The 27,891-nt window shown below is 38.9% G+C and overlaps 1 protein-coding gene across 5 annotated transcripts in view; it reads left to right on the top strand.

The window, feature by feature from the left end:
- LOC107731726 (storkhead-box protein 2-like) overlaps nucleotides 1-27,891 on the top strand; it is a 73,449-nt gene that overhangs the window by 41,234 nt on the left and 4,324 nt on the right. For 3 of the 5 annotated variants that reach the window (XM_016542879.1, XM_016542882.1, XM_016542880.1), the window contains exons 2-3: nucleotides 19,083-19,235; nucleotides 25,111-27,367. In XM_016542879.1, coding sequence (XP_016398365.1) covers nucleotides 19,083-19,235; nucleotides 25,111-27,367 — 2,410 coding nt within the window. Of the gene's footprint in view, nucleotides 1-13,959; nucleotides 14,050-19,082; nucleotides 19,236-25,110; nucleotides 27,372-27,891 lie in introns of those variants that run through there. The other 2 variants (XM_016542883.1, XM_016542884.1) reach the window with 2 other exon arrangements.

Raw genomic sequence — 27,891 nt, 5'->3', positions numbered from 1 at the left:
TATCCAGAACTCTTTGTGGTTTTCTCCGCTTATTGCTCTGTAAAGGACAGCATTCATTTTGGAGTATGTCATGTTTATTGCCGTTCAAGGGTTCTTGCCATAGGACTGAATGAACGCTGCAGTTCAGTACATGTCCTGGTGAGACAAAGTTAAATAAAGAGTTTTGACTATTAATTGGGAGTTGGTTGGGATAGTTAGCTGGTTGTCAATTTAGTTTTTGGGTTTTTTTTGTAAAGTTTTTATTTTTCTTATTAAATTTGGAGTTAAACTGTAAATGTTAAATATAAAACCCTTTTTTCCAGTGGTATCTCACATATGTACATAGACCACTGAAGAAAAATGCAGCCTGAAAGCAAGAATGTGCATTTAGCTTTTCTTTAGCACTGGAGATTTAAAAGGGATGAATTTTCACATGCAACTTCTTAGAAAGGGTTTTGCTGTTTAACATTTTACTCTTTTTAAGCTTGACTAGTGAAATACTTGTTCAGACAACCCACTGACCTCTGTGACCAGTTGATTATAAAAATGAGTAGTTTAGCATTTTCCCTGACATTCATAAGATGCCCTACCGCAGTTTTTCAGATCTTGAATTACATTTGGTCCTGATAAACGTGAAGTTTGTTGTTTATGTGTTGTGTAAGGAGGTTGTAATTCATATGATGTCAGATTAATTTAAATGAAGATTTATTTACTGAAACTCTGTCTCCCTCTTACACTGAAAGTCTTTTATTCCAGATGTTTCTGCTGATGTTTTGGCATCATAAGCAGACAGTGACTGTTTTGATCTTTTGGATTTGTTGTTTCAGTAGGCAGGCGAAACCTGCATTTTGTGAGAATGTTTCAGCAGTTGCTCAGTTAAAGTTCCCCTATTATGCCATTTTTAAGGTTCCTAATATTTTTTTGGGAGTCTCAATAGGTTAACATGCATTCAAGGTCAAAATTACACTTTCATTTTCTCAAAATATGCATTTAATATCACCTCATTTTCCAACGATTCTCAAACGATTTGTTCGAAGCAGTTCTACGATTCAGTCTCTCTAAACCTACTCTGCTCTGATTGGTCAGATGGCCCAGTCTATTGTCATTGGTCTACTGCATACAGCGTGTGTTCCGGAAACGATACGCCCATTGCCATAGTTCTGTATTTTGAACTCTTAGTTAGGGTTAGGGTTGAAAATATAAACATCTATTATTTATCATACTTACAGGTTGTGATTCAGTGGAGCCAGCTGGTCCAAATAAACTGGGTATTGAGTAGTGTTAATTTCGTTAACGAAAAGTATGACGACAAATTTTAGTTGACAAGCTTTTTTCCCATGACTAAGACGAGATGACAATAAGGTCGATAAACAATAACTGTGACTATATCAACATGCAATATTGTTGACGAAAAAAGATGAGACTAAAATGTATTTTAAAAAATAAAAACTATACCAAAATTTCATTTAATTTTCGTCGAAAAAAAGGAGACAAAATATTATTGCGGACTGCTGTATACACCTCTACTACACAAGCTTTCATGTGTGCGGTTGCCAGATATCAAGAGTTCAAATCCTCAAATCAGAGCTTCTCTGTTAAAAGGATATGTTTTCTACCCGGTGTTTGGCTTATTTTTTGCAACCATACGCACGCGTTCGCTCTTCATTGAAGAAGCGCCGACGAGGATCTGAAAACACAGACCAACAAGTAAGCTAAGGTTTAGCGATCTCCATGTGAGATGTTTGGCTTAAATGAAAGTGTCATTCAGACAAAGTGGCATGAGATCTCAACTATTTTGTTTGCGATTGTGGTTGCTTACTAATTTATATATTAAATAGCCTATAATAAATCAGTCCAATAGATGAGGTAAAATAAACCATGAGTAGGAGTCCTCATTCTATTGATTTGTGCTTATTGGGGAAAGTGCAATACCTGAAATTTAAAAATACATTTCTCAAATGATAAAAATTTTTCGAATATAATTTTAAGGGGGAAAAAAATTATCAGTTTAACTATTATACAGCATGACGAAAATGTGACGAAAAGTTTAATTTACTAAAACTAGACTAAAATGCTCAGACATTTAGTCGACTAAAACTTGACTAAACAAAATCAGGACAAGGTTGACTAAATATGATAATAACTAAAAAGTACATTTGACACCAGGACTAAGACTAAGGCTGACAAAATTAACACTAGTACTGAACCATCTTTCAAAATCATGTATTTGATTGGAAATACAGTAAAACCAGCACTATTGTTAAATACTACATTTTAAAACAGTTGTTTTCTATTTGCATGTTTTTAAAAATGTCATTATTGCCGTGATGCAAAGCTGAATTTTCAGCATCATTACTCCAGTCTTCAGTGTCACATGATCCTTCAGAAATCATTCTAATATGCTGATTTGCTGCTCAAGAAACATTTATTATTATAATTATCGGTGTTGAAAACAGTATGTTGAAACCGTGTAACTTTTTTTTTTTCAAGATATTTTAGAATAGAAAGTTCGAAAGAACAGCATTTGAAATAGAAATCTATTGTAACATTATAAAATGTCTTTTATTGTCAATTTTGATCAATTTAATGTGTCCTTGCTGAATAAAAGTACTAATTTATTTATACAACAGCGACAACAAAACTTATTGACTCCAAACTTTTGAATGGTAGTGTTTGAATAATATAATGTAATATATATGGATGGATGGATGGATGGAGGAAATAATTTAGATAAACTATTTGAGCTCACTAATTAACTAGTCAGTTTTCGGACACATAGTTGATTAGTTGACCGTCGTGAGCCATGACTATTGTGCCATGACATCCATTGGTGCCTCAGGCTGTGAGTGATGCCTGAGCAATCATTATTGGCAATTCTGTCAATATTGGCTTTATCAGATGTTAACACTGTTAACAGCATATTTTTGTGATTTCCTGGCTGTTGGTATGATGCAGTTGCGAATGGATTTTAGGGTCTATACCAGAATCAAACGGATGTTCTACATTAGCGAAAAGATTCCAATATTGTTTTTGACTGCAATTGACACATGCACGTATACACACGGACATACACATATATGCACATCATCTTCTACTGACATGTCGGCTCTCAGACATACACTGCGGCATAAAGGATGCAACAGTGCATGCTGGGATACAGAATGAACCTGTTAACCCACCGTGGCCCCTCGGCTTCCTGATGCAAGAATGCCCCCTGTGGAGAAACACACACGTGCCCGCACATTTACCCCAACACACACTCACTTTTTAATGTCTGTGTTTGAATATCTCAATAAATCTTTCATAAGCACCCAGGAAGAGGAGACAAATTTATTCTCAGCACATATATTTAGTTTATGGGGGTTATTTTAGTGTTTTTCAGTCATGAGTTGTAAGAAGAAATGTTGATTTAAAAGAGATTTAATACTTTTGTTTCACAAAGATATGTGGGGTAATCCATTTGCTTAAATGAATAGTTTACCCCAAAATGAACATTTTGAACAGAATAAAAACGAGTTGTGAATGAATCCGTCTGACCGTTTTCATTAAAAACATCAGATTCAAAGGACAGTTCATTCACGTATCAGACATCACTGATTCATGTCAAGGTTTTGAGTGAATTATGAATTGTTTCAGATTGTTTCCATATGAAACTGTTAACTTAAAAGACTTTAAATAAATGACATATGAACCAATTTTATGATACTTTTTTGTAATTTTGGAGCTTGACCAACCCCAGCTTAACAAAAAATTGCAATAGAAATTTATACAGTTTGAAATGACAGGGTGAGTAAATGATTTCCATATTTGGGTGAACTATTCTTTTACTGTTTCTTTCATGTCATTATCAGAATTGTCATATGCATATTTAAGTCAAGTGGAAAGGACGCAGTGTGTACCTGCTGGTGTTTGACCCATTTTATGTGGCATGTTCGAGACGCTGTTGCGTGTGCATGATTTACCCTGTGCATTGCAGCATATATTTTTTATCCCTCTAACACACTGGAGAATATTTGTTAAATGATGTATGGAAACCTGCAACAGATGTGTGTGTGAGATGCTTTTGTGCATTTATAACTGCAGAGCACGCATCTTAACGCCCTGCATATAGTATCTCACATGCAACTTGTCTGTGAGATACTAGTGTCTAAATACATGTGTATGCATTAATCTAAATGTGTGATACCGTATATACAACTTTACTTGCGTTGGTTCATTCTAGTTATTTATTTTACATATCAAACCAAAGACCCAAATTGTCTTCAGAGATACGGAGCACTACCACAGAGATTAGTGCGTTTTATAATCTGGAACTCCATGTAGAGCGGCTGGAGTCAAATCCTCAGTTCTGTCCGACATCAGACCTGAATCTGATCTTGCTGTTATCTGAGCTACGCATTACAGTTCAGGGACAAGTTAGACTAGTATCTCTTTAGTATGATTTACAGTGTTTACTTTAAGTAGTTAACCTTTTTACAGAATTTGTTTCGAATCAAGAGACTTTTGAACAAGCAAGCATCACATTTACTTCAGAAAATATCAAAATCAAGTCATTTTTGCTGTTCCGTTAGATGTTGCTGCTGTTTGCTGAAAGCACAGATCTTCAGTTCATTCCTGCAACTGCATTCCAGACATTTAAAGTAAAGTTTATTTAAAATCACATTTATTAAACTTCTAGGGCTCAAAGTTTGCAATTATCCATACTTTGAAGAAGCCGTGTGGTTTAAAAAGAAATTGTATTAATCCATGTTGTGGGTTTTTTCTTTTGTTTAGGGCCTTTCAACATATCAAAGTGTCTTTTGCTAAGCAATGATCCGATCTGTTTTAATGGTGGGAGGACAATGTAAACACTTCTCACACAATCGTACACACACCTTTTTGTAGTGTTTGCACAACATTGGTGGAGTCAAGTGTCATATCCTCAGGGTCATGCAGCAGAACAGTATAGTGATATCACTCTAACAAGGACATGAGAGTTTTAGCATGAAAAAGAGTGTGAAAACCTGTATATCACTCTATATGTTTTATTTATAATATTAAATATTATAATAATATTATTTAATGTAATTTTTAATAATATTAATAATTTAGTAATATTAATCATATTAAATACATTTTTTATAGTTTCTTTTTATAGTTTCACACATTCCTATTGTGTAAATGCAATGCTGAAAGTTAATGATAGCACTATTTTTATTTATTTATTTTAATTGTATTTTCATTTTTTATTTAATTGTATCTCATATATAAAATGTTTAGTAGATTGTACAACATTCTCATCTTTTTTCCTTTTTCTGTTTTCACTGGATGCATCAAATGGGGTCTTTAATATCAAACCAGTGTATTTGTTTTGTCGAGTTTGTTTGTTGCCATAGTACTCTGTGAATGGGTTTCATTTGAATGACAAAGCAGCTAACGGAAGCCCTTTCTGCACTGTGGGGTATTGGCAATAGAGCTGTAATCATTTACATCAAAACCTTTACTTGCCAATAGGATCATTTGGTCACCATGATTTCTGTATTATATTTAAAACTTAGGTCAGATTTCGATGTTTTCAGCTTCAATTGCATCACAGACGTAGTACTGAAGTGATCCGTAGAGGGTATGTGTAGGGCAGTCATATTTTGAGTTAGAATTAATTCATTCTCACTCTTTGATGTCTCCCCTTGAGCAGAGGCAAGAAAACTAGTCTCTTTTTTTTCTTTCTTTCTTTTTCTTTTTTTGTGGAAGAGGTGCCAAACAGTCTGAGCTTTTGTTTTCTAAGAGACTCACATCTCATTCATTTAAGTTGTGCCGTGATTGAAGTCAGGCAGATCCATGGGGCATAAACATGCTGCCATATGAATTTGAGTGGAGTTGCAGAAAAATGCCGCCTGACAGCTTTTGGATGTTTTGATCCATCCTGGAGATGAGACGCAAGACTCAAGTAGCCAATGGAATTCTTTCAGATGTTTAGCAGGAATTGCTTCACTTTCTTGCATGCCTAGAATTTTTGTTACCACCATCTAGTGTTACAACCAATGTTCCCTCTAAGCTGCAAGCCATTTGATTGAATTCTAGTAAATGCAAAATAATTGCAATGCTCGGGCAAACCTCTATAGAGTTGGTGGCGCTATAGAACCGATGAATATGGTTTACAGGTTTCATAGAAAGAGAATGATGTGCGCCAAATCAGTCGCTGTAGAATTGAATACTTAGTTGCGGACGGAGTAGCTCAACACGAGAGCTAACACAAATGCTATGACATGTCGAAAGAAACGTCATCATGTTTTAAAGAAGAGTGACTTTATTAAGTGGTGAAAATAACAGATAATGGGCACAGAACAGTAACAAACCTCAGAGACATTTACAGTTACACAGCTGTGCAAACTCTACTGCATGGGAATGTTTAGATAACTATAAGAATTCACATGTTCATGGTTTTTGAACATATTTATTGAAAATGTATTCTATGTTTTATATTATATTATATTATATTATAAGCCTAATAAATAATTGGCCTCAAAAAGGCCCTTTTTTACGTTCATTTAATTTCTCTCTTCAAAGTGTTACTTAAATTGTTCTTTTTTAGTTGACTCAACCTTTACTGAACTAGATTTATAGTCCATTCAACTAAAATGTTTTAATTGGTCGAACATTTAGAAAACTACAGCAAATATTGTCAATTAAATTTTAACCATTTACTTAACGTGGTTCATATGTTACCTAAACTAAGATGTATTATTTGGGCCTCATAAGAAATTGCTGTGGGACTACGTATTACATTTTATACGGAGTTTAACAAAAGTATTAACTGGTGTCTCGATCACTAAAAAAACACACATGAGAACACTTAAAAGCCTTTATTTAATAACAGTCTGTATTTATAACATTTGTCATACAGACTAAACGTACAGGCTTAAAGGGATAGTTCACCTAAAAATCAAAATTTGCAGTTAATTTACTCACCCTCAGGCCATCCGAGATGTAGGTGACTTTTTTTCTTCAGTAGAACAGTAAAGACGTTTTTAAAACAAACCGTTGTCTTTGGCAATTCAAAAACTGCACATCTGTGGCTGCCGGTTTTTGAGAGTCAAAAAAACATATACAGACAAGACCAAATTACCAGTGGCTCCTGACAACACATTGAGGTCTTATGAAGTGAAACGATCGGTCTGTGCAAGAAACTGAACATTATTTACAACATTATTACATTTAATCCACAGCCCGGGCAAACGTTTCTCAGTGTGTTCAGGACTGTCTTCTACTGTTGCTTAATGAGGTGTGCATGGGCGCGCATACTCACACATAAGCTGATGATGCCGTTAGTTTACAAAGGAGAGTGAGGACTCGTGTGCAAACTGACAGAGATGACAAAGAACACATGTGAGCTGACGCTGATGATTTCGATGTGAAAGAGGAAGACATGGAATTTTACATCGCTACTTGTTTGAGCCAGAATACTCCAACCAAGAATCCTCTTTCTCATCGAAATCATCAGTCATTATAAATTACGTTGTGAGCTTTAGACGCTGGTACTGCTGGTTAAGGTCTGCACACGAGTCCTCACTGTCCATTGTAAACAAACAGCATCAGCTCATGTGTGTACTTGGTCATCTCTGTCAGTTTGCACACGAGACCTCACTCTCCATTGTAAACAAACAGCGTCATCGTTTTAAAGGATCAAAAGTAACAGTAAAGACGTTTATAATGTTACAAAACATTTCCATTTAAGTAAAAATGCTCTTCATTGAACTATTCATTGAAGAATCCTGAAAAATGTATTATGATTTCCATAAAAATATTAAGCAGCAACATTGATAATACAAACCATTATTAATAATTGAGAATCAATAATAATTGAGCACCAAATCAGGAAATTAGAATGATTTCTGAAGGATCATGTGACACCGAAGACTGATATAATGGCAAAAAACAAAATACTAATTCTCTTGTTTTTTTTAAACTACAATTTAGAGTAAGATTCTGTATGTTTGTTTTGAATGTATCACAGGAAGAAGAAGAAGGCTCAGATGACGACTCTGTTCGGTACACACCCCCACCCCTGTGCCTCACTGATAAGAGAGGCTGTGGGGAGGAGGAGGGAGACAGTGACCCGGCCTTTGTGTCTCCGCTGGATGAGATCAAGACAGTGAGACATTCAGCCATAACCATGTCCAACCTCCACGAGGCCTCCAGGTATACAAGCCTTAGTCACTGAGGGACATCACGTGTAATAAAAATAATGAGGTAACATTTTAGTTTAGGCACCTATCCTCACTATTACCTAGTTGCTTATTAGCATGCATATTACTAGAATATTGGCTCTTTATTAGTACTTATAAAGCACACAATGTGACCCTGTCTGTGAAATCCAGGCTAAAGTCTCAAAATCTAATTATGAGATAACAAGCATCAACGTTTGATTTCAACCATTAATTTCACTATGATTTCAATCTTTGACATGGCCTTACTCAGTCAATATTAAAGATATAAAGGTTATATTTTCACAGAATGTTCTACATCTTTATGAAGGATAATTTTATGTAGAAAACAGTAAATCACAAAAAAATGACTTTAGCTGGGTTTTCACAGGCAGGGTCACGTATGTTTAATGAACTAAAAAAAGTCTAAACAAGCTAAATATTACAACCGTTCATAGTTACATCTTTAAAATGAGGCAGAAGTTAGAAAAAGCTAAATGAACCAGGTGTTACAGTGAATATATAATTATAAATCACTGTTTTCATGTTATGACATTTAAATGTATTGGATTTCCATGACATTTCTCTAAACATTTACTAAAATTCTCTGAACCTGAACTGAGAACAATAAAGCACATTTTAATTGTAGTAAAAGCTCTAAACATTTACTGATATTACCTGGAATGAAAACAAAGTCTTAGTCTTGAAAGTACACACACACACACTATGTAGTTGCAGTGGAGCAGTCTGGTCTCGTGCCAGTGTTTGAGTTGGTAGTGCCTTGGAAGAACTGACTGGCTAGCATCTGTAAACTTACAATGATGACAAAAGCATCAATGAAACCTTTGGCCACACCCTGATGGAGAAAGAAAAGTAAAATGTATCTAAAAAAAATGAAATTATGCCTTTTAAATCATTTACGATGTAACAATATCAGTTAATTAAATTTGTGATGAAACAGAAGTGGCGCACACACACAAAAATCGTACAATCCATCGAATGCTGATGCTGACTGATGTTCCCTTGTTGCAAGGATTTGTAACAGAACATGTACATTTCATACTATAGGTCTACCTTAAACGGCATAAAATAATATAAAAAATATAACCGTCCTGCCTGTTGTTGATAAATACCAGTGGTGACATTTTACAAATTGATTGATCAATTGTCCCAATGTTTACTGAGCCATGGTCTTTACCAGTGCACGAACTCGTGTGCAACATATACTTATTCACTACCTAGGGAACTGACTGAGATGCACGCTTTGATAACAGCCTTGTGAGAGGATTCAGTTGTTCATTTTCGTTTGGAACGATGAACTCACCTTCCGAAGTGCCATTCACGAGACCAAAAATGCCGTTTGGAATTCACCCCATTTGAAAATCTTTTCACTTCACGAAAACACAAAAATATCACACAACACACCACAATTACGACACCTGCACCACTCATTGGTCTCGAGTCCCACGGAGGAGCCTCCAGAAGGATAAAAGGAGGAGCTACGACAGTGAAAGACGAGAGAGGACCAGGCCTGGATTTTATTTTGTGTTTTATGTGTGGCAGTCGTCCGCGAGGGGCTGCCGCTTTACTTTCATTTTGTGTTTGTTTATTTTATTAAAGTCTTTAAATGTTCGCCGGTTCCCGCCTCCTTCTTCCCGATCTACAAACGTTGTTACATTGGTGCCGAATCCCGGGAGGAAGGAGGGACACGCTGCCAGAGATCCCTCGCCGCTGTGGTGAGTCCGCGGTGCCATCGAGCATGGTGGAGCAGTCTGCCGCCATGGAGGCTCGAGGCGGTGGGCTGGAGTGAGTTGCCGGGGGGGCGGACGAACTCGCTGCCGCCGCCTGGGCTGTGGAGGGACGGCTGACGTCCGTGAGGGAGCGGAGGAGTCGCTGCCATTCGCCTGAGGCCGGAGCCTGCTGCCATCCGCCATGATGGGGAGGAGCAGGGAACGGGGGACTCCTGCCGGCTGCCCGAACCCGGAGGAGCCGTCTGGACGAGAGAGGACCAGGCCTGGATTTTATTTTGTGTTTTGTGTGCGGCAGTCGTCCGCGAGGGGCTGCCGCTTTACTTTCATTTTGTGTTTGTTTATTTTATTAAAATCTTTAAATGTTCGCCGGTTCCCGCCTCCTCCTTCCCGATCTACAAACTGTTACAAGTGGATATGTCAAGTACGTTTGTGTATAAATATATAAGTTTTGAATAAAACGTTTACACCTTTTTAACATATACGTTTTGATAAATGTAGTCTAAATACAAATATTTATTCAGTGCCACTTACCTGACGTGTCCGAGCCATTGGTTCGTTTTTAATACACTGCACAAACCAATGGCCGTGCAGTTTCACTGCGTGATTGAAAAAGGCTTCAGTATTCGAAGAAAAAGGAGTTTTCCCCTTAGCGTCTTAAGCAAGACGCAGTACGAGTGAAGTAGGGAACTTGACGTACACTTAACTTAAATATCCACTTTATCCACTCAAAAACAGTGAATATGTTGTACAATTTTGTTGATAAATGTAGTAAAAGAAATGACTTTTTTTTTATTGGCACTTACCTGGCGTGTGAACTTGACAAAATGGCGGCTGCTGTCTCCGTGTCTCATGAAACCCGAAGTCACTCAGGCTGGCGCATGTGCGGAATGATCTCAATATTGGCTGGATTTGTGTTTACTTGTTCAATCAACATTAGCATTCTGAATGTTGACTGGATTTGAAAATAAAACTTCATTTAATGTTTTTTTAAAATTATTTATTAAATAATTTTTTTACAGTGACTTCATGAGCAATAACTGCTTCATATATTATATTATATATTATATTATATTAATGAATTGAACTGTTCTGTGTGAGATTTTTTTTAATGATTTTTTAATAGAATTTCTTGGTAAGTAACACGGCACTGTAAAAAATGTTTTCTCAGGTAACCTAAAATGTGCATCATTTAGTTTCATCAAGGGTCAAATAATATATAAATAGCACATTAAAGTAAAAAAAAAAATGGAATGCGCAATACAGATCAGGGCTACTGTTGAAAAATGATGACTGTTTTCAAACAGTTTCTGTCATATTATTTACAATTTTGGGGAAATCAATGTATGACTGGCTTATTTATAGATGTCTATGCACATTTAGCTGGGATACGAGAGAAAAAAATGACACTTCACCTTTGAGCAAATACATAGGAGGGATATTTCAACAAGTTTTATTGAATCTATTAAAAAAATTAAAATAATAATTTTCTGTTTTGGTTTTTCGCCCTAAGTGTGCACTCAATTTTTGGTACATTTTTAATTTTTGTACATTTTTAGATTATTCCATTTCTTCAAATTAAGTCAATTATTATTTTTCTCTTTAGAAGATAATCTCCTCTAAAGAATTTTTCCATCGTTCTAATAAAACAACTGTCCCATTGTTTAGTCCGACCCCACTGATGCAAGTTATAAGATGATTTGTTGTGGCATCTGGTCACTACTGTTAGATATCCTGACACGCAATACCACAGTGCCAACTGTGTTGTGCTTTATGTGTGTGTGTTTAGAGCCTATGTTTCTTAGTTTTTAAAGCAACTGTGCTTATGGGAAAAGTTGTTGTCAGCACAGCCATTTGTTAATTTATTTGTATTTCTAGGACTAAACTGTCTAGTTTGTGTCTGGAATGCCAGAAAAGTGACAGGCTGCTGAATTTTTATGAATATACTGAATATTTCTATTTAAACTCTTGTTCGTATGATATCAGCCCCTGAAGTGATTCAGGGGTTGGTAAGTTAGTTTTCATGTTTTTGAAAGAAGTCTCTTATGTCCACCAAGGTTGCATTTATTTGCACAAAAAATACATTGTTTTGTATAAATAAACAATATAAATATTGCAAAATATTATTACATTTTAAAATAACCGTTTTCTGCTTTATTTTAAAATTTTATTTATTCCTGTAGTGCAAAGCTAAATTTTTCAGCACATGAAGGATCATGTGTCACATGATCCTTCAGAAATCATTCTAATATGCTGATTTGCTGTTTAAGAAACATTATCAATGTTAAAAACAATTGAGCATGCATAAAGGCACAATATGTAGGATTTTCGTGATAAAATATCCAAAATCCACTTGCACAGTGTGATATATTTCATGCAGTTGTGTACTTACGTTATCCCAAAAGTTCCCAAGGATATGTAAATCTAGAGAAATTCCAATTTTAAACAATGGCTCATCCCTTGTCATTGTCACCTAACAATGATTTAATATCCACACTATCCTCGGTTTCCGTTTGTAGAAACTGTGTGGCAACACACGTGGACAAAAATGCTGCTGTACAGTTAAACTAAATCCATTACGGCTGTCACAAATAAAATTAAAATGAAATGGAAAAGTGTTCACTGCAGCATTAAAATTTAGATCTGCTCAATGTTGCATCATGATTCTTTTTACGTGCTGTTACAGTGTTGCACATTATAACCAATCACACACGACTCCGTTGAGTTTATGAATCAGAGGCGCTCAGATGAGTCAGAGCTGAAACGCCGGAGTTTTGCTCTGATTTGATTTGAACAAAACCATAACTGTAAGAAATAATATTGCTATTTACCTTAAAAGGAATCACTGAAGTGCTTTTAAAAATAGTGTATTCTTTCCCATCAAAATCGCAAATTAGTCTATTTGTGAAAATACTATTTTCCTTTTTCAAGTAAATAGGGCTTTACCATGGTTGATCATCAGGTAGTTATTAGAGGTCGACCGATATGGGTTCCCCTGGTAAATCTGGCGGGGTTCCCCTGGTAAAATTCGCACTCTAGGGGCTAAATATCACGTTATCGGGGTCGCTTTAACCCACGGACATGAAAAACAACCCACGGCAACAGTGATAAAGTAGCCCAATTCTGCGGGAAAACCGCGGCCTTGGCAACACTGCTGCTCCGTCTCACGCAGCCCAGAGGGTGTTCCTCAACAACGCTTAGCTGCCCGCCGGTGCGCCTGCCTATAAATCGACCTAATTTGCAGCAAAATCGGCCGATGCCGATTAATTAAAAAATGCCAAAAATCGGCCGATTGATTGGCCGACCTCTGGTAGTTATTCACAAAGTGATTAACGGTTCCTTCTATAGGGTTTTCTGTCAGTCAGCCCTGGGAACCTGAATTAATTTCAGGAGCCGAGAACATGAGACAGCAGATCCTCTGTGTTTCTAAATAAAGCCTGAGCCTTTTGTGATCGCCCATGTGTCCTTTAAGAGACACCCCTCCCCCTCTCCCAGTGATAACCCCCTTCCCCCTCTCTCTGTCCCGCTCCTCCTCTCACACCCCCTCGCCACATTAACAGCTACCATGATGATACGCACTCATCGTTTGCCTTGAGATGAAAGTGACGTTGGATTTGGGACGATTGTGATGCGAGAAAGTGTTGCTTTTAAATTGGAGAAAAAAACAAGAATCTTCTTCCCCACAATGCAGTTGTGTTTTTTTCGCATTGGAATGACAGTGTTGAGCCTGATTCCTTTAATTATTAATTAGCAGAATGTGGGGAAAAATTTGTGGAAGCTAAAGCTGAGCATCGGAAAGAGAGAAAATATGGTTTGTGGACGAACACACACTAGGTACAACAGGGATGCGTTACCATAACAACCTTTTCCGAAAGGGCCGCCTACTAGACTCTGTCAGTGGGCATTCCTGGGAGTGAGCAAGTGTTGTAAGGACCCCCCTCCCAAAAAAACAAAACAAAAAAAACAAAACACAGTGCAAGCTCAGCCCCAATGTGATTGGTCACACCTCCCCTCTCTTTGTGTGGACCAGAGCATGCTGGGTAAGACCCTGGAGTGCTCATTTGTCTGTGGAAAGCTCTTGGAAGGATCCCAAAGTCTGCTTGGAATTTATGAGCTGGAGCCGCACGGAATAAACCAAGGTAGAGCTTGATCTTCTTCTCTCTTTCATTTGTGTTTCTGCTGCACGTTCGTCTGCACGCCGTAATTATGCTGCGTGCCGTGGCGTTGTCAGAATGAATCACAAAAGAGGGGGTGGGGTTGATCGGGAGGTGTTTGGACAAAGAGCCCAAGCTGTGGGGGGATTGTTTACTACGGCAGCGTCAGGCGTGAGCGCGTCTTCTGCATACCTCCTCCTCCATTATCCAACGGCGAAAACGCCTCCGGAGCAAAATGCATTCACGTTCAAGGATGGTTGTCTCTCTATCATCCTCTTTTTCTCTCCGTGTCACGTCATGCTTTATATTTTGGCACGCTTGTGTTTTATTAAGCCTGTCTGTGACGTGCTGATCTCACCAGGGCTGTGATGCAGCTGTTGCAGGCGGGATCAGATAAAGACAGACTATGTTTTAAAAGCCCTCAGCACTTGTGTCTGTGCCCCCCCACCCCCCACCCCCCATCAGGTGAGCCCCCTGCTCCGGGCCTACTGTTAGAAGGGGGGTGGGGGGCGAACAAATGGAGCAGGATGGTCTGAAAATGTCTGCCATTCTCTTCCTCTCTCCCTGCTGGGGGTTAAAGCTGACAGCAACATCACATGGTTTCCATTTTGCTTCTGATAATGCAGCTCTTTGTTGCGTGTGAAGCCACTTCCTGGTTTCCCAGCTATCTGTGAAAGTTTCCACGGTTCAGTTGACAAGCTTTTTCACCCAGAGTGTCTGAAAGTTTAATGCAATATATCCGTTTTGAGCTTTTAAGTCTTCCCTTACTAGAAGTACTGTGCAGTGATGATACTTTGATATATACCGTGATACAGAATGATTATGCATATGCATCATGCATTGTACGTCAAAGAATACTTTTTCTGTAAGAATTGTGTTCCTCTCTACTGTACATTTTATACAAAAGTAAAACCACATTTTAATGTAAAAAGCTTTCAGAACATTTTTGTTTGCATAATTAAAATACAAACTAATGACAAACATACCCTTGTTTTACTGTAATGACAATATGTGAAAAATTGTATTACCATGATAATTTTTTAATAATGTGCTGTATGAGGGATAATATGATCATTAGTTTCGGTGTAGTCAAATTCACAATCAAATGTGTGGAAAATGTATTTGTTGTTTGCCTTGTGCAACAGTCAGTTACACGCATCAGCAGTCATTATGCAAAAATATCTGACTGAATGCTTCCGCTGACCAATCAGAATCAAGTATTCCAGCCGTGGTACAAGAACTGATATTTCTTGTACGACGGCTAGATTTCTCTTATTTAAATAAGAGAAAAGTAATTCTGGTCGCTAGTCTTTGAGTCCGAACACACCATGACAGTTTGATGCAGATGTTTGAGTTTCAGGACTCATTGTAATGCAGAGAGCTGGTTGCATCCTGCTGTTGAATGCTATCACCACCATCACAACACGCATGGACCATCAGAGAGATCAAAGCTCACTTAGGAAGCAGAGAGCAGCTCCTCCCCTTTGTCCTCTTTGACTACAGCTATTGTGTAATGAAACCAATTTTTCTGGAATAAGCTTGATCTGAAAACAGTGTTTATGCCAAAGTACACTTGTGTGGTGAGGATAAACGCAATAATTGTTTGAAGATTTGGATCATTCTTGCCTTTTTCTTAGATTCTTGATGGGAGCTTTATTTTTACAAGTGACTCACTAGAGCGTTTGTTTTTATTTTAAACATAGTGTGTGTGCAAGCATTTCTTTCTCTCTTACCTTTCAGCAAATTAACTGATTTGCAAATAAAAAAAAGTATGTCATCTAATTATTCCTGGTCCACCCTGATAGGATTTATGTGTCCCCTGCACTTTTTAAGATATTTTTCTACACCAGTGCAGATAAGGTTGGCTAGTTGAGGAGTTCTCTGTGAGATGTAGTGATGAACTGTGAGAAATCGGTCTGACCGCTGGAGAAGTGATGTTTGGACTGCAGTGTGTTTACTATACAGTGTCTGTGGTCACGAGTGACTGGGCCGAAGAACCGCAGTCCCAGTCGGGCGGTTGGAGCTCTTTCCTGGAAGGAGAAGGAAAACAGTGATGTCGGTGTCTGTGAGGAGAGGTGGTCTGGCGTAAAATATCTCTCAGGGGAGATAGAGAGTCCTACACCGGTGAGGATGAGGAAACAGCATTATATGACTGAAATGTGTCCATGATCAGGAAGTTTAAGCCTAGTTAAAGTGATTAGTTAAAGCAACTTTTGCTTAAAAATTTATTTGTTTATATATATTCTCGGTTTCTTGTCATTTGCTTATTAGTCAAAGCTTGGTTCACTTTGCAGCTTATTCTGACCAAGAACTTTCCACTTATTCAGGAAGAGTTTTTTTTTAACCAGCTTGTAAAGTGAGCACTGTTTCTTTTGTTTTTGTGCTTTTTAGGGTCGGATTTATCTAAAATGGTTAATAGCACAATAATAAACCTGTGTGTGAAAAACTTTACTGTAAAGTTCTATATGTTAACATTAATGTAATAGCTCACATAAATTAACTGTGAAGTTTTGAAATACTTTATTAGAAATAATCAGTAACCTATAAATTTATCTTTAAATACTCTTAAATTAACAGTTTAACTGTTAACAGAGATTAACAGTTAACGTATTGTGGTTGAACACAAATTAGCAATAAACAATAGTTCATGAACAATTGTTAGATGTAAGTTCATTATACCTTATGCTTAAACATTTATGGTATATTTTTCTAGTTATAGTTTTTTTTTTTTTACATTACATTTGTTTTCTTTTTCTTTTAATTTCAGTTTACATTACATTTTTTATTTTTTTTTATTTCAGTTAAGGTTTTAGTTACTTTGTTGTGTTTTTGTCATTTTTATTATTGTTTTTTTTATGTTTGCATAGTTTTTTTTATTCATTTTTGTTTTTGTTTCAGTTTTAGCTTATTTTTTATATTTAATTTAATTTAATTTAAAGTTTATTTTATTTCAAGTAATGAAAATAGTTTTAATTGACTATAATAACCCTGTTACCAATTCAGTTAATCTCACAACAGTGTTGACTTAAAATGTCCAAGAAATAAGGGGCATGTGTGAAGACTGGTTTCTCTTCATCTGGAGAACAATTAGGCTAGTATTTTACTGCTTTTGGATATACAGAAATTCTGATTATGAGGCAGAATGTAATGTTCATGGATATCTCATTTAATTCATACTACGTCCCTTAAAACTGAGTACATTTCAAAGATTTAATGCAGTCCGTCTTTAGACTCTTGTTTTGCATTTAAATCTGATATTTCTCAGGTGACCTCATACTAAAGGATATTCTTAATTGTACATATTTTTGTGCTGGGATTGCCTTTGAACCGAAACTCGCTATAATTGTTTAGTGTCCTGTTAATCTCGTGTTACTTGTACACCTGGGTTTTTTGAGCAGGTTTGACAACCTCCTGGACATTGTTCAAGTAATGTCACCAGGCCAGACTGTAAATGGGACACCTATGCATATCTATAGTTCATGTCTCCACTAGAAGAAGCATAACCTCTCATGTTTATCTACGATCAGATTTCTGCATCTACCATCCCTGATAACCTGCATCGAACAGATCTTAGGTCAGTGTTTCATCTTTATCAGTCTGACCACCCTGAGTGTGTCTCATTATTGCTTTCCACCTTCACGTGGACACTAGTTCACTTTGTGCACTCCTCACATATGTTTTGTCTTAATCAGCTTACCTTTGTTCTTCACCAGCCAGGAAGGTGCATTACCAGTATGTTTCTGTCCTCGATTTGCACGCCTGATAAGCCCGATTTGGATCCTATGAGCCAGGGATCCATGCTGAGCTACTTACCCAGGTGCCAAGGCCTGCTGGCTGGGTGTGTTGCCTCCTCTGGGTGTCTCTTCCAGGGTCTGTACTGGAGAGTCTAGCACCAGATGTTCTGTGCTATTTTTGGGAGAGGTCTTTGAGTAGTACAGAATGTGGGTCGGTCCAGAGAGCAAGTGTTACATCGGTAGTTAAGGATGATAGAGTTGTGTCAGGGGCAGAGATTTAATTTCAGCAGGCTAAAGGTGGGATCTGTAATTTCTGCTGCAGAGCTTTTCAAAAACAGAGACTGAAGATTAAAATGTTGTTGGAAAATGTTTTTTGTCGCACTGCCAGCGATATTTTCCCAAGGTGCAGTTTTGGGATTGTATTGTAGGGGTCAACTGATAAGGGTTTTTCAAATGTCAATGCTAATATTTGTGATTAATATAATGGTGATAAATATAATACAAAATAAAGACAGCAAATGAGATTTATAGAACAATTGCTGAAATGAAGTAAATGCTTATTCTACAGAATATGAACTTGATATTTACTGAAATGATTATCTAGGGATGAACAGTATATTGCCACTATAGTGGTATTAGGGGGCTTTCACACTAGCACTTTTGGTGCGCACCAGGGTTCGTTTGACGTCAGAGTTCGGTTAGTTTGGATAATGTGAATGCTGTTTTCTGAACTCGGGTGCACACCAGCGAACCATACTTGAGTCTGCCTAAAAGGGGTTGTCTGGGCTGGGGTATGGTTCATGCAAACTCCGGTACGGTTCGCTTCTGGTATGAATGCAATCGTACTAAATTATGTAAGTGAACCGCTATTAATGACATGAATTGGTCAAACTGTGTTTTTTTGTTTATTTAGTGACCTTTTTATTCATTGATATATCAGTTGATATAGGATATTTAATTGGGCATGGGATACTTAATTGTTTGCATATTTTTACATTTAGATTACATTTAGATTAGATTAGATTACATTTACATTAGATTACATTCTGATTACATTTAGATTACATTTTTACCTAGTGTTACTTGACATCACCCAGCACTCAATTAAAGTTAATCTTTAAAAACACTAATATTTGTAAAACATTGTTAAATGTAATATTCAGCAAATCTCACTTATAGCATTAAAAACTGTTGATCTAATTATTAGTGTGTTTTAATTTACTTTTTAAGCACATAGTAGAGAATTTGAATAACGGCCATTTATTATTTGCATTTTATTTGCAGGTGATGTGTCTCCCATCAGTATGTCTCCCATCAGCCAATCCCAGTTCATCCCACTGGGAGAAATCCTGTGCCTGGCCATTTCTGCCATGAACTCCGCCCGTAAGACTGTCACACAAGAGACTCTCATCGAGCACCTAGCAACATGCTTCCCAGGTAATGTCTTTCAATGATTATGCAGAAAATAAGTGAAGTAAATGCGCTTAAATGCCTTCAAAATAATGTCACAATACAAAAAATCATGTGATGATGATGTCACAGTTTCATTTCAGTTTGGACTTTGTTTTCATTTGCACCATTCCCCTGTCCGCATTTGTCACTATGGTTACTGATTTGATTTGCTATTACATTCAGCTGTGTCACCTCATTAGCCTGTGTATTTAAGTTCCTGTGTTTTCAGTTCTTGTTGTCCGGTCTCATCTATGTTACTTCAGTGTTGCGTCTATACTACCCTGTGTCTTGGATTACCTGTGTGTTGGATTAAAGACTTTTGGAACCTTTATCTTCTTCCTCGTGCATTTGTATTCAGCTACTTGCTGACAGAAGACCGGACCACTACAAATGGACTATGCGGCTAAATTCACTGCCGTGGCTCAAACAAGCCACAATTTACTGGACTATTTTGAAGGGTTTTGTCATCTCGCCGTCAACACACCGTTTGATGACGAGACCCTGAAATCGCTGCTCTGGATCAGGGCGAATTACAATCACCCCGTAGACCTCCCAGACACCACAGGACTGCCATTAGGTGTCTGAAGAGCGTCTTTACCTGATCCAGAGCATTGCCAGTCCCAGAGCCCAGCCTGCCATCACCTAGCTTCACGGAGCGTCTGCCTGAGCCCACCGCAGATGGAGAGCCAGTGCCCACCACGACTGAAGAGCCAGCGCAAGAAGAAGTGACTGAGCCTGCCATCGCCCTGGAGCCTGAGCCGATTGACGTGTCTGACCAGGTGTGTGGGCTGGCAACACTGCAGATGCCGGAGGGAGTATTAGTGGAGTACAAGGAGATGGAAAGAAGCCCCGACCACACTCCCGCCGCTGAGGGTGAGCTACAACTGGCCTCTGGAAGCATTTTGGATAATGTTGAAGTGGATAATTTCATGTATTGCCCTGTATCATGTGTCTTCCCGCTAGTTCCATCCAGCCCTGACCCTCCTGAGCCTCCTGTGTTCTCTCCCAGCCTCCCACTCCAGCCTCCTCTCTATATATTTGCCAGTTCTGCTGCCCTGTCTCCGCTGGTTCCTGTAAGCCCCTCAGCTCACCCTCAGTCAGTACCATCCTGGAGCCTTGTCTCGCCTCGGGGCTTCCAGTCTCCAGCTCTGCCTTGGCGTGAGAATCCCGTGTCTCTGCCTCCGAGTCCTGGACTCTACCTTGGCACTTTGACCCATCGGCTCCGCCTTGGCTCCTAGCTCCCTCGTCTCCACCATGGCCCATCATCCCACTGGCTCCACCGGGCTCCCTCATCCCACTGGCTCCACTGGGCTCCCTCATCCCTCTGGCTCCACCTTGGTCAGTCATCGCCTTCCTTTGCTACGGGATTCCACTCCTCCAGCTTCGCCTCATACCTCCATCCCTCTGGATCTGGCTCTGTAACCACAGTGTCACCCTAGCTCTTCGGCTCTCTGTCTCCGCCCTGGGCTCCTCCTCCAGTCAGCGGTTCTGGGAGCGTACTGTCATGGTTTCAGTTCAGTTTGGACTTTGTTTTCATTTGCACCATTCCCCTGTCCGCATTTGTCACTATGGTTACTGATTTGATTTGCTATTACATTCAGAGGTGTCACCTCATTAGCCTTTGTATTTAAGTTCCTGTGTTTTCAGTTCTCGTCCGGTCTCGTCTGTTACTTCAGTGTTGCGTCTTTACTACCCTGTGTCTTTGATTACCTGTGTGTTGGATTAAAGACTTTTGGAACCTTTATCTTCTTCCTCCTGCGTTTATTCAGCTACTTGCTGACAGATGAATGAAATATGCAGTTTTCTTTTTGCTCAATGCATCTGTAAGTTTTACATGCTGTTTTATAATGGTTCACTGATTTCAGTTTCTTCAGTTTTTTTCCAGTAACACCAATTGTAACCATTTACACCGCCATTTGCACATGATATAATAGGCATATCCTGGAACATCTGGGTAAAGTCTCTATTTAGAGCTTTATAAACCATGATGTGGTCACAGCAGTGATACGGAAAGTTTAACATCCATTGTTATATGCTATTTTGCAGAAACAAAGCACAAGATAATGGTGTTTTGCTGAAATTAGTGGTTGGAGTATGAGGGAAAGTGTGTTTTAGTATTTTCTCAGAGGATGTGCTTGTGACAAAATATTAACAGTACACACATACATAGTGAATGAATAGACTTAAAGTGTGATGCAAGCACACAAGTATAAAATATTTTTTTTTTTATTGAAATTCTGATTTTAGGTGTTTATTTGAATATAATAATGTATCATTAATTGAAGTATAAACTGTGCAAATGCACACTATGGCTCGTTGATCTAGCTAAAGTTCCTGGTTTCTGACTAGATATGTATTTGCTCTACAATGGATTAAAACGATTTTGAATTTATTCACCTGAATTGAATCAAACTATTGGCATTTTTTCTGCTGATGTTTAAATCAGAGGACTAGTCAAGACATTTACCACAAGAACAATTAGAAGGTAGTAGCCTAAATATTTGGGTGGTGTAATATTATAATACAATGCCATTAATCAATATATTAAGATCATAGCCCATGCTATGAATGACTAAAACAGCCTATAATAGACAATAATGAGCAATAATAATTCACCACACTGCATAGGATGATGCAATGACAAATTCAAGCGCACAGCTTCACCTAAATATTTATTAATTTGTTAGTTATATCATTTATAATTTGAATAAGAGAACAACACCATTGAACTTTGGGTAATCAAAAAATTATTTTATTCATTACATCATAGATCGGATTTATTTTTTCTTCAGGAAGCGGCTAGACTAGAATAGCAACACAGTAGCGAAGAATAAACGACATGGCAAGACAAAAATTAAATAATTAAACCAAAGTTTGACCAATTAGAGTAACATGAGGCTAAAACATGTAAATATGATATCTGGATCACTGTCCGATGAGCCGTCAGATGCTGAGCCGACCCAGGACGCATAACTTCAGACTCGATCACTCATGGCATTTAGTGTTTCTAATACCTACCTTCAATAAATCGCCTTTTTTTTTGTCATTTTTGCATAAACACATTTCATTACACCAAATACACAAAATAATGTTCTTTTTAGCAGCATCATATGACCCCTTTAAATCTGTTACGTACATTTGAAAAATAGCCACGGGTAAAATTTACCCCGTGGCGGTTCTAGTGTTAAATCAGAGGTGAAACAGGCAAGAAACAAAGAAAGATTGTGAAGTTAGTCTTCAGTAAATTTGATGGCTGAATAAATCATTGCAAGATTCAAGATTATTGGTTCATTTGACATGTCCAGAAAAATCATGCAAATGCAAATATATTGTGGTTTATTCAAAATATTGCCTATCCCAAATTTTATTGGCACTGCCCTAATTATTTAATTACATGTCAGTCATGTTTTTTGTGCCAAACAGGTTTGTCAGATTCAGCATCTCGGTAGTGTGATGTTGAATATATCATGTGAGAGTGAGCTAAAGAGATGCAGCAGATGCTGAGTCATAATGAGCTCTGTGTCCCTTATGTTGTGAGGCAATGAGGTTGCTATAGAATCAGTAGTGAATGCTGAGGTTGCTATAGAATCATGACCTCATCCTTTTAACCCTGTACACAAAGCTGTACGTTTGCACACCTGGACGGTAACCTCTCCACTTGGACCATAATACCAGCATCAAGAAGTCAGGTCAGAATCTGTGTGTGTGAATATGGTACCTGAGTTGGTTTGGTTTGTAAGGTTACTTTGAACTACTGTAAGTCACTTTAGATAAAAGCATCTGCCAAAATAACACATGTACATGTATTTATGCATTCCAGAGTGTTTATAAAAGTCATATCGGGATTGTTTTTTTCTGTTAGACAGATAAAAGTCTGTTGGAGAGAGACTCATATTGGGCACATTGACTGTAAAAATAAAGGATACAGACATCATTGAAATGTAATGTTATTCCACAGAGCACATTTCACATAACTCATGTTGCAGTTCATCTCACTGCAAGTATTGTATTATAGAAACCCCCCACCTCCCACCTTGGCTCAGGTGCAAATCCAAATTTTTTGGGGGGAAATAGCTGCTAAGGATGTTGCATGGTTCCTGTAAAAATAAGTCTATATTTTGGTGAGGCACACAGCATCACATTATTATTGCTTGGTTCCTCCAGTTGAGGTCAAAGTATGTTTGTTTGGAGAAAAAAACACCCTTTTTCTGACATTTAAAAGTAAAACATTGAGATTGAAACTTCTGCAACACAGGCTTCCAGTCAATATTCTTCTGACGTTTTTTCTGTGTGACCTGAAAAGAAAAAAAAAAAAGTTATAAAAGATAAAGTTATCAATTTTTGTAGGAGCGCTTCATTATAGAAATGAAAAATGGTCAGTGGTTAGTTAATAGCGATTCTAGAATTAGACTAGTGTCCTAGGGTAGACTCTGCCACATTGCTTGGATGCTGCCAGTGATGAATTATTATTTTTATAAAACTCTCTGAACTGTTTCCCAGTATTGGGTTAGGAAGAATGGATATTTGTCTGTGTTGATGCACCTTTTACTTTTTGTACCAGTGTAATACAAAAATGTCTGCTGGTTAGAGCGGTTGTGCTCATTGGAGACCCAGGTTCAAGTCCAGCCAGGGTCATGTTCCCATCCCATTTAATACTTCCATTTGTCTTTTCATATTTTTGAAAACTATTTTATTAATGCTAATAAAAAAGAAGGAATGGGTGAGTCCAACCTTGCCAACACATTCAATAGTCATTTGAATGTAACACATCGGTCAAGAAGATCTTGTTGAAGAACTTCTTAACTCAACAGCTGTAGATCTTTATAACCAAAGTGAATTTCTGCAGTAAGTGAAAGTCTGTTGTTCTCGATTAGATTAGACAGTCGTTTAAGTATGTGTGTGTGTGTGTGTGTGTTGGTGAGTGAGAGAGTGTTTGTAAGTGAATTAGGATTGCACCTCATTGACAGGGAAACTAAGCAGCAACTATGATGTAAGTACAGGCAACCCTTCTCCACCTCAGCATCTACATATAGCAGTGCTCTGGACTACAAATGTAAATGACAAAGCCGAACCGATACAGCAATCAAACAACTTTTTAACTCCATATTTTGACACGTTGAAGCTTCTGTACTGTTTGAAAAGAGTTCAGGATTGGACAAAAATGCTCACAGACTTTGTGTTTCCCTTAAGAACTGTGACATCACAAATGCACTCACTAAGCTATCATCACAAATATCTCTATTTGGACTACAGAGGTTTATAGCGCAGACGGAGACATATACTGTAGACTCTCCCCCGAAACGTGGATTTTTTTAATGAGGTGTTGCCTGATGCATTTTAGCTGCAGTTGGGGGAGGGGGGTGTATTGCGTCACACTAGGCTGGCTTTAAGAACTCCATGATGTAACGGGGAGTAATGCCAGCAGAGGAGCAAAGCTGTGAAAACAGTCAACCAGGCAGGGAGGGCAGCAACCACTGTGCCATGTCTATATGCTGTAGTAAACACACCCATACATATAGTATGAAACAGGACAGAATGTGAATGTGGGAATTTAATGAAAGTCTATTTATTTTATGCTCTCAGTTTATATGCAGATATAAACACTCTGATGTGTCATGGATGACATGAAAGGCAACCAATGAATAATGCACATTAAATGTTGTTATAAATGGAAAAATTGTAAGTGCTTTTTTTAAAAAGTTACAACATGTAGTTTTTAAATCCCATTTTAACATTGGTCATCATGTACAAATGCATATTAAGATTGTGGTATCAGCATAATATGGACATTGTTGATGTCAAGATATTTGTTTTGACGCATTGGGCCTGATTGTCTTCTGTCTCTTTTTCTATCCGGTAGGCGTCCCCACTCCAAGTATGGAGATCCTGCGGCACACGCTCAACATGCTGGTCCGAGAGCGGAAGATTTACCCCACCCCAGAGGGTTATTTCATTGTTACCCAGCAGACATACTTCATCACACCTTCCCTCATTAGGACTAACAGCAAGTGGTACCACCTAGACGAGAGGATACCAGAACGCATTCCGCAGCAGCAGCAGCCGTGTACCTCTCCTCACTCAAGTACCATGACACCCTCCACTTCCGGATGTGTCCGGGAAAGACCTCACCACAAGAACCACAGTGACTCCTACAACAACAGCTACCGGGAGGACATCCCTAGTACGCATACCTCAACCTTACAGAAAAGGTCTAAGGAGCATAAAGAGTCTTCTCCTGTGTCTCCGCCCCCTCAGCAGCCATCAGAGAAGAATAAGAGTACGCTTAGTTTTCCATTTAAAACTGAGACAAACAGTAAACACAAAGATGGAAGCAGCAGCAGTGGGGAGAAGCAGTCTAAGAAGTTCGGCCTGAAGCTGTTCAGGTTGAGCTTCAAGAAGGACAAGACGAAACATCTAGCCACATTTTCAGCCCAGTTCCCACCTGAGGAGTGGCCACTGCGGGACGAGGAGACACCCAGTACTGTTCCTAGAGAGGTGGAGATGGAGATCATCCGTCGGATCAACCCAGATCTCACGGTGGAGAACCTGGCTCGCCACACAGCCGTAATGAAGCGTCTGGAGGAGGAGAAGGCACAGCGGAACAAAGCAAACTTCTCGGCTCAGCAGAGTGCCCGCAGCAAGAGGAGCCGCAGCCATCGAAAGACCCAGCAGGGCAAGGCCTCACGTTCCCATAGCAAAACACGTGCATCCAGGGGGGATCCGTCTGAAGGATCCAATCTGGACATATCCTATGATCGTGATTACAGATTCTACAGCTCCTCATTGGTACGTTCTCCACGCGATACCATGATGTCTATGGAGCGAAATAGGGGGAAGTATATGGTTCACAGCAACCCCAATATTGTGGAGTCTCACTTTACCACCACTCCAGAGTGGGATGTTTCTGGTGAACTGGCAAAGCGGCGGACAGAAATGCCATTCCCAGAGCCTTCTAGGGCACAGTCACATTCCAAAGTCCACCGAAGTCATAGTCATACGCAAGAGAGAAAGTCACGAAATGAGAGGTCGGACAAGGCCAAAGAAAGGTCACAGTCCATGGACAACTCCAAGGGACCACTTGGTGGTCCATACTTAGGTGGCCCAGAGAACTTTGAGTGCAGTCCCGATGACAGGAGTCGGTACTACACTGATGATGGTACTTTGAGGGCATCTGCGCAGGCGACCCACTATTCCCGTATCATGCTCTCTGCTGCTAGATTACACTCTGACGTTTGTGTGCCTGATGTTGGAAGAGGATCCTCAGAGGATGCTGTGCTTTACCGGACGCTGGAGAAGAGTAAAAGCAGGGATAGTCTTCCTGCTTACAACGACCTTAAGTCTTGCTCTCCCAAAACACCAGTAGACGACTATTTCCAGTGCACTGCAGCAAATGAAGTCTCTCTCTCTGCCCCACCTTCTCTTACAAAACCCAGCCATGACTTTACGGATAGTGTCTGGAAGGGGATCTCCTCGGACCGACTGACCCCTCATCTTACACCACCTCACCCTATAGAATATAAAGAGGAGACAGCAAAGGGACAAAGTAGTATTTCTATAGCGCCAACGAGCCAAACCCCCGAGCATCTCCCCAATGGAAGATTGTTGCACCAACACAATCCCGACTCGGGTGACTTGGACAAAATGCCAGAGGTTTACAGCCAAGAGACTTTGTTCAAACCTCCAGACTATGTGGAGAGCAGCTTCTCAAGGCCAGGTACGATAGGTAAGTCCCCTCACACCAAGTCAACAGAGGTCCCGGAGACTCAGGAGCATTTTGATAAACCTCTACCACTGACCGTGCCACCATCCTCGGCTCAGGAGCAGGCTTCATGCGCAGAAACCACCTTCGACTATTACAACGTGTCGGATGATGACTCTGAGGAGACTAGTCATAAGAACCGCATGGAGGAGAAAGTTCTAGAAGAAGGAGGGACAATGCAATGGCTGCTGGAACGGGAAAAAGAGCGTGATTTGCAGCGGAAGTTTGAGAAGAACCTTACCTTTCTAAGTCCCAAGGAAGGTGAGAGCAACAACAGCCAAAAATCAGTCCATTCTACCCGATTGGACAGTATGGACTCCAGTAGTGTGACTGTGGACAGTGGATTTAATTCCCCACGGTAAGGCACTCAGGGCCACTTTAAGGGTTTGTTTCATTTGTTGTGTTGGCAATAGGGTGTGTCTGAAATGATGGGTATGCTATTCTATGAATAGACATACATTATTATCCTTGTTTTTAACTTGTTTTTAAGTGTTAACTCACAGGAACATTTAGGGGTTTATGCTTTTATAGACATGACAGAATTCTGTAGAGCCTTAGTTTAATCCCAGTTCATGCAAACCATACATTTTCTTGTTTTAAGCAGTAGTAACCACCTCTGCGAATGACATTAAAGGGATAGTTCACCCAAAAATGAAAATTTGATGTTTATCTGCTTACCCCCAGGGCATCCAAGATGTAGGTGACTTTGTTTCTTCAGTAGAACACAAACGAAGATTTTTAAGTCAAACCGTTGCAGTCTGTCAGTCTTATAAAGCAAGTGGATGGGAATCACGGCTTTGAGTCAAAAAACATACACAAATTAAACCCTGCGGCTCGTGACGATACACTGATGTCCTAAGACACGAAACGATCGGTTTGTGC

This window comes from Sinocyclocheilus rhinocerous, unplaced genomic scaffold, assembly GCF_001515625.1.
Source record: "Sinocyclocheilus rhinocerous isolate Xijiao unplaced genomic scaffold, SAMN03320098_v1.1 scaffold3446, whole genome shotgun sequence".
Taxonomy (NCBI): Eukaryota; Metazoa; Chordata; class Actinopteri; order Cypriniformes; family Cyprinidae; genus Sinocyclocheilus; species Sinocyclocheilus rhinocerous.
The sequence above is the reverse complement of the archived record's forward strand: the minus strand, read 5'-3'. Positions and strand labels throughout refer to the sequence as shown.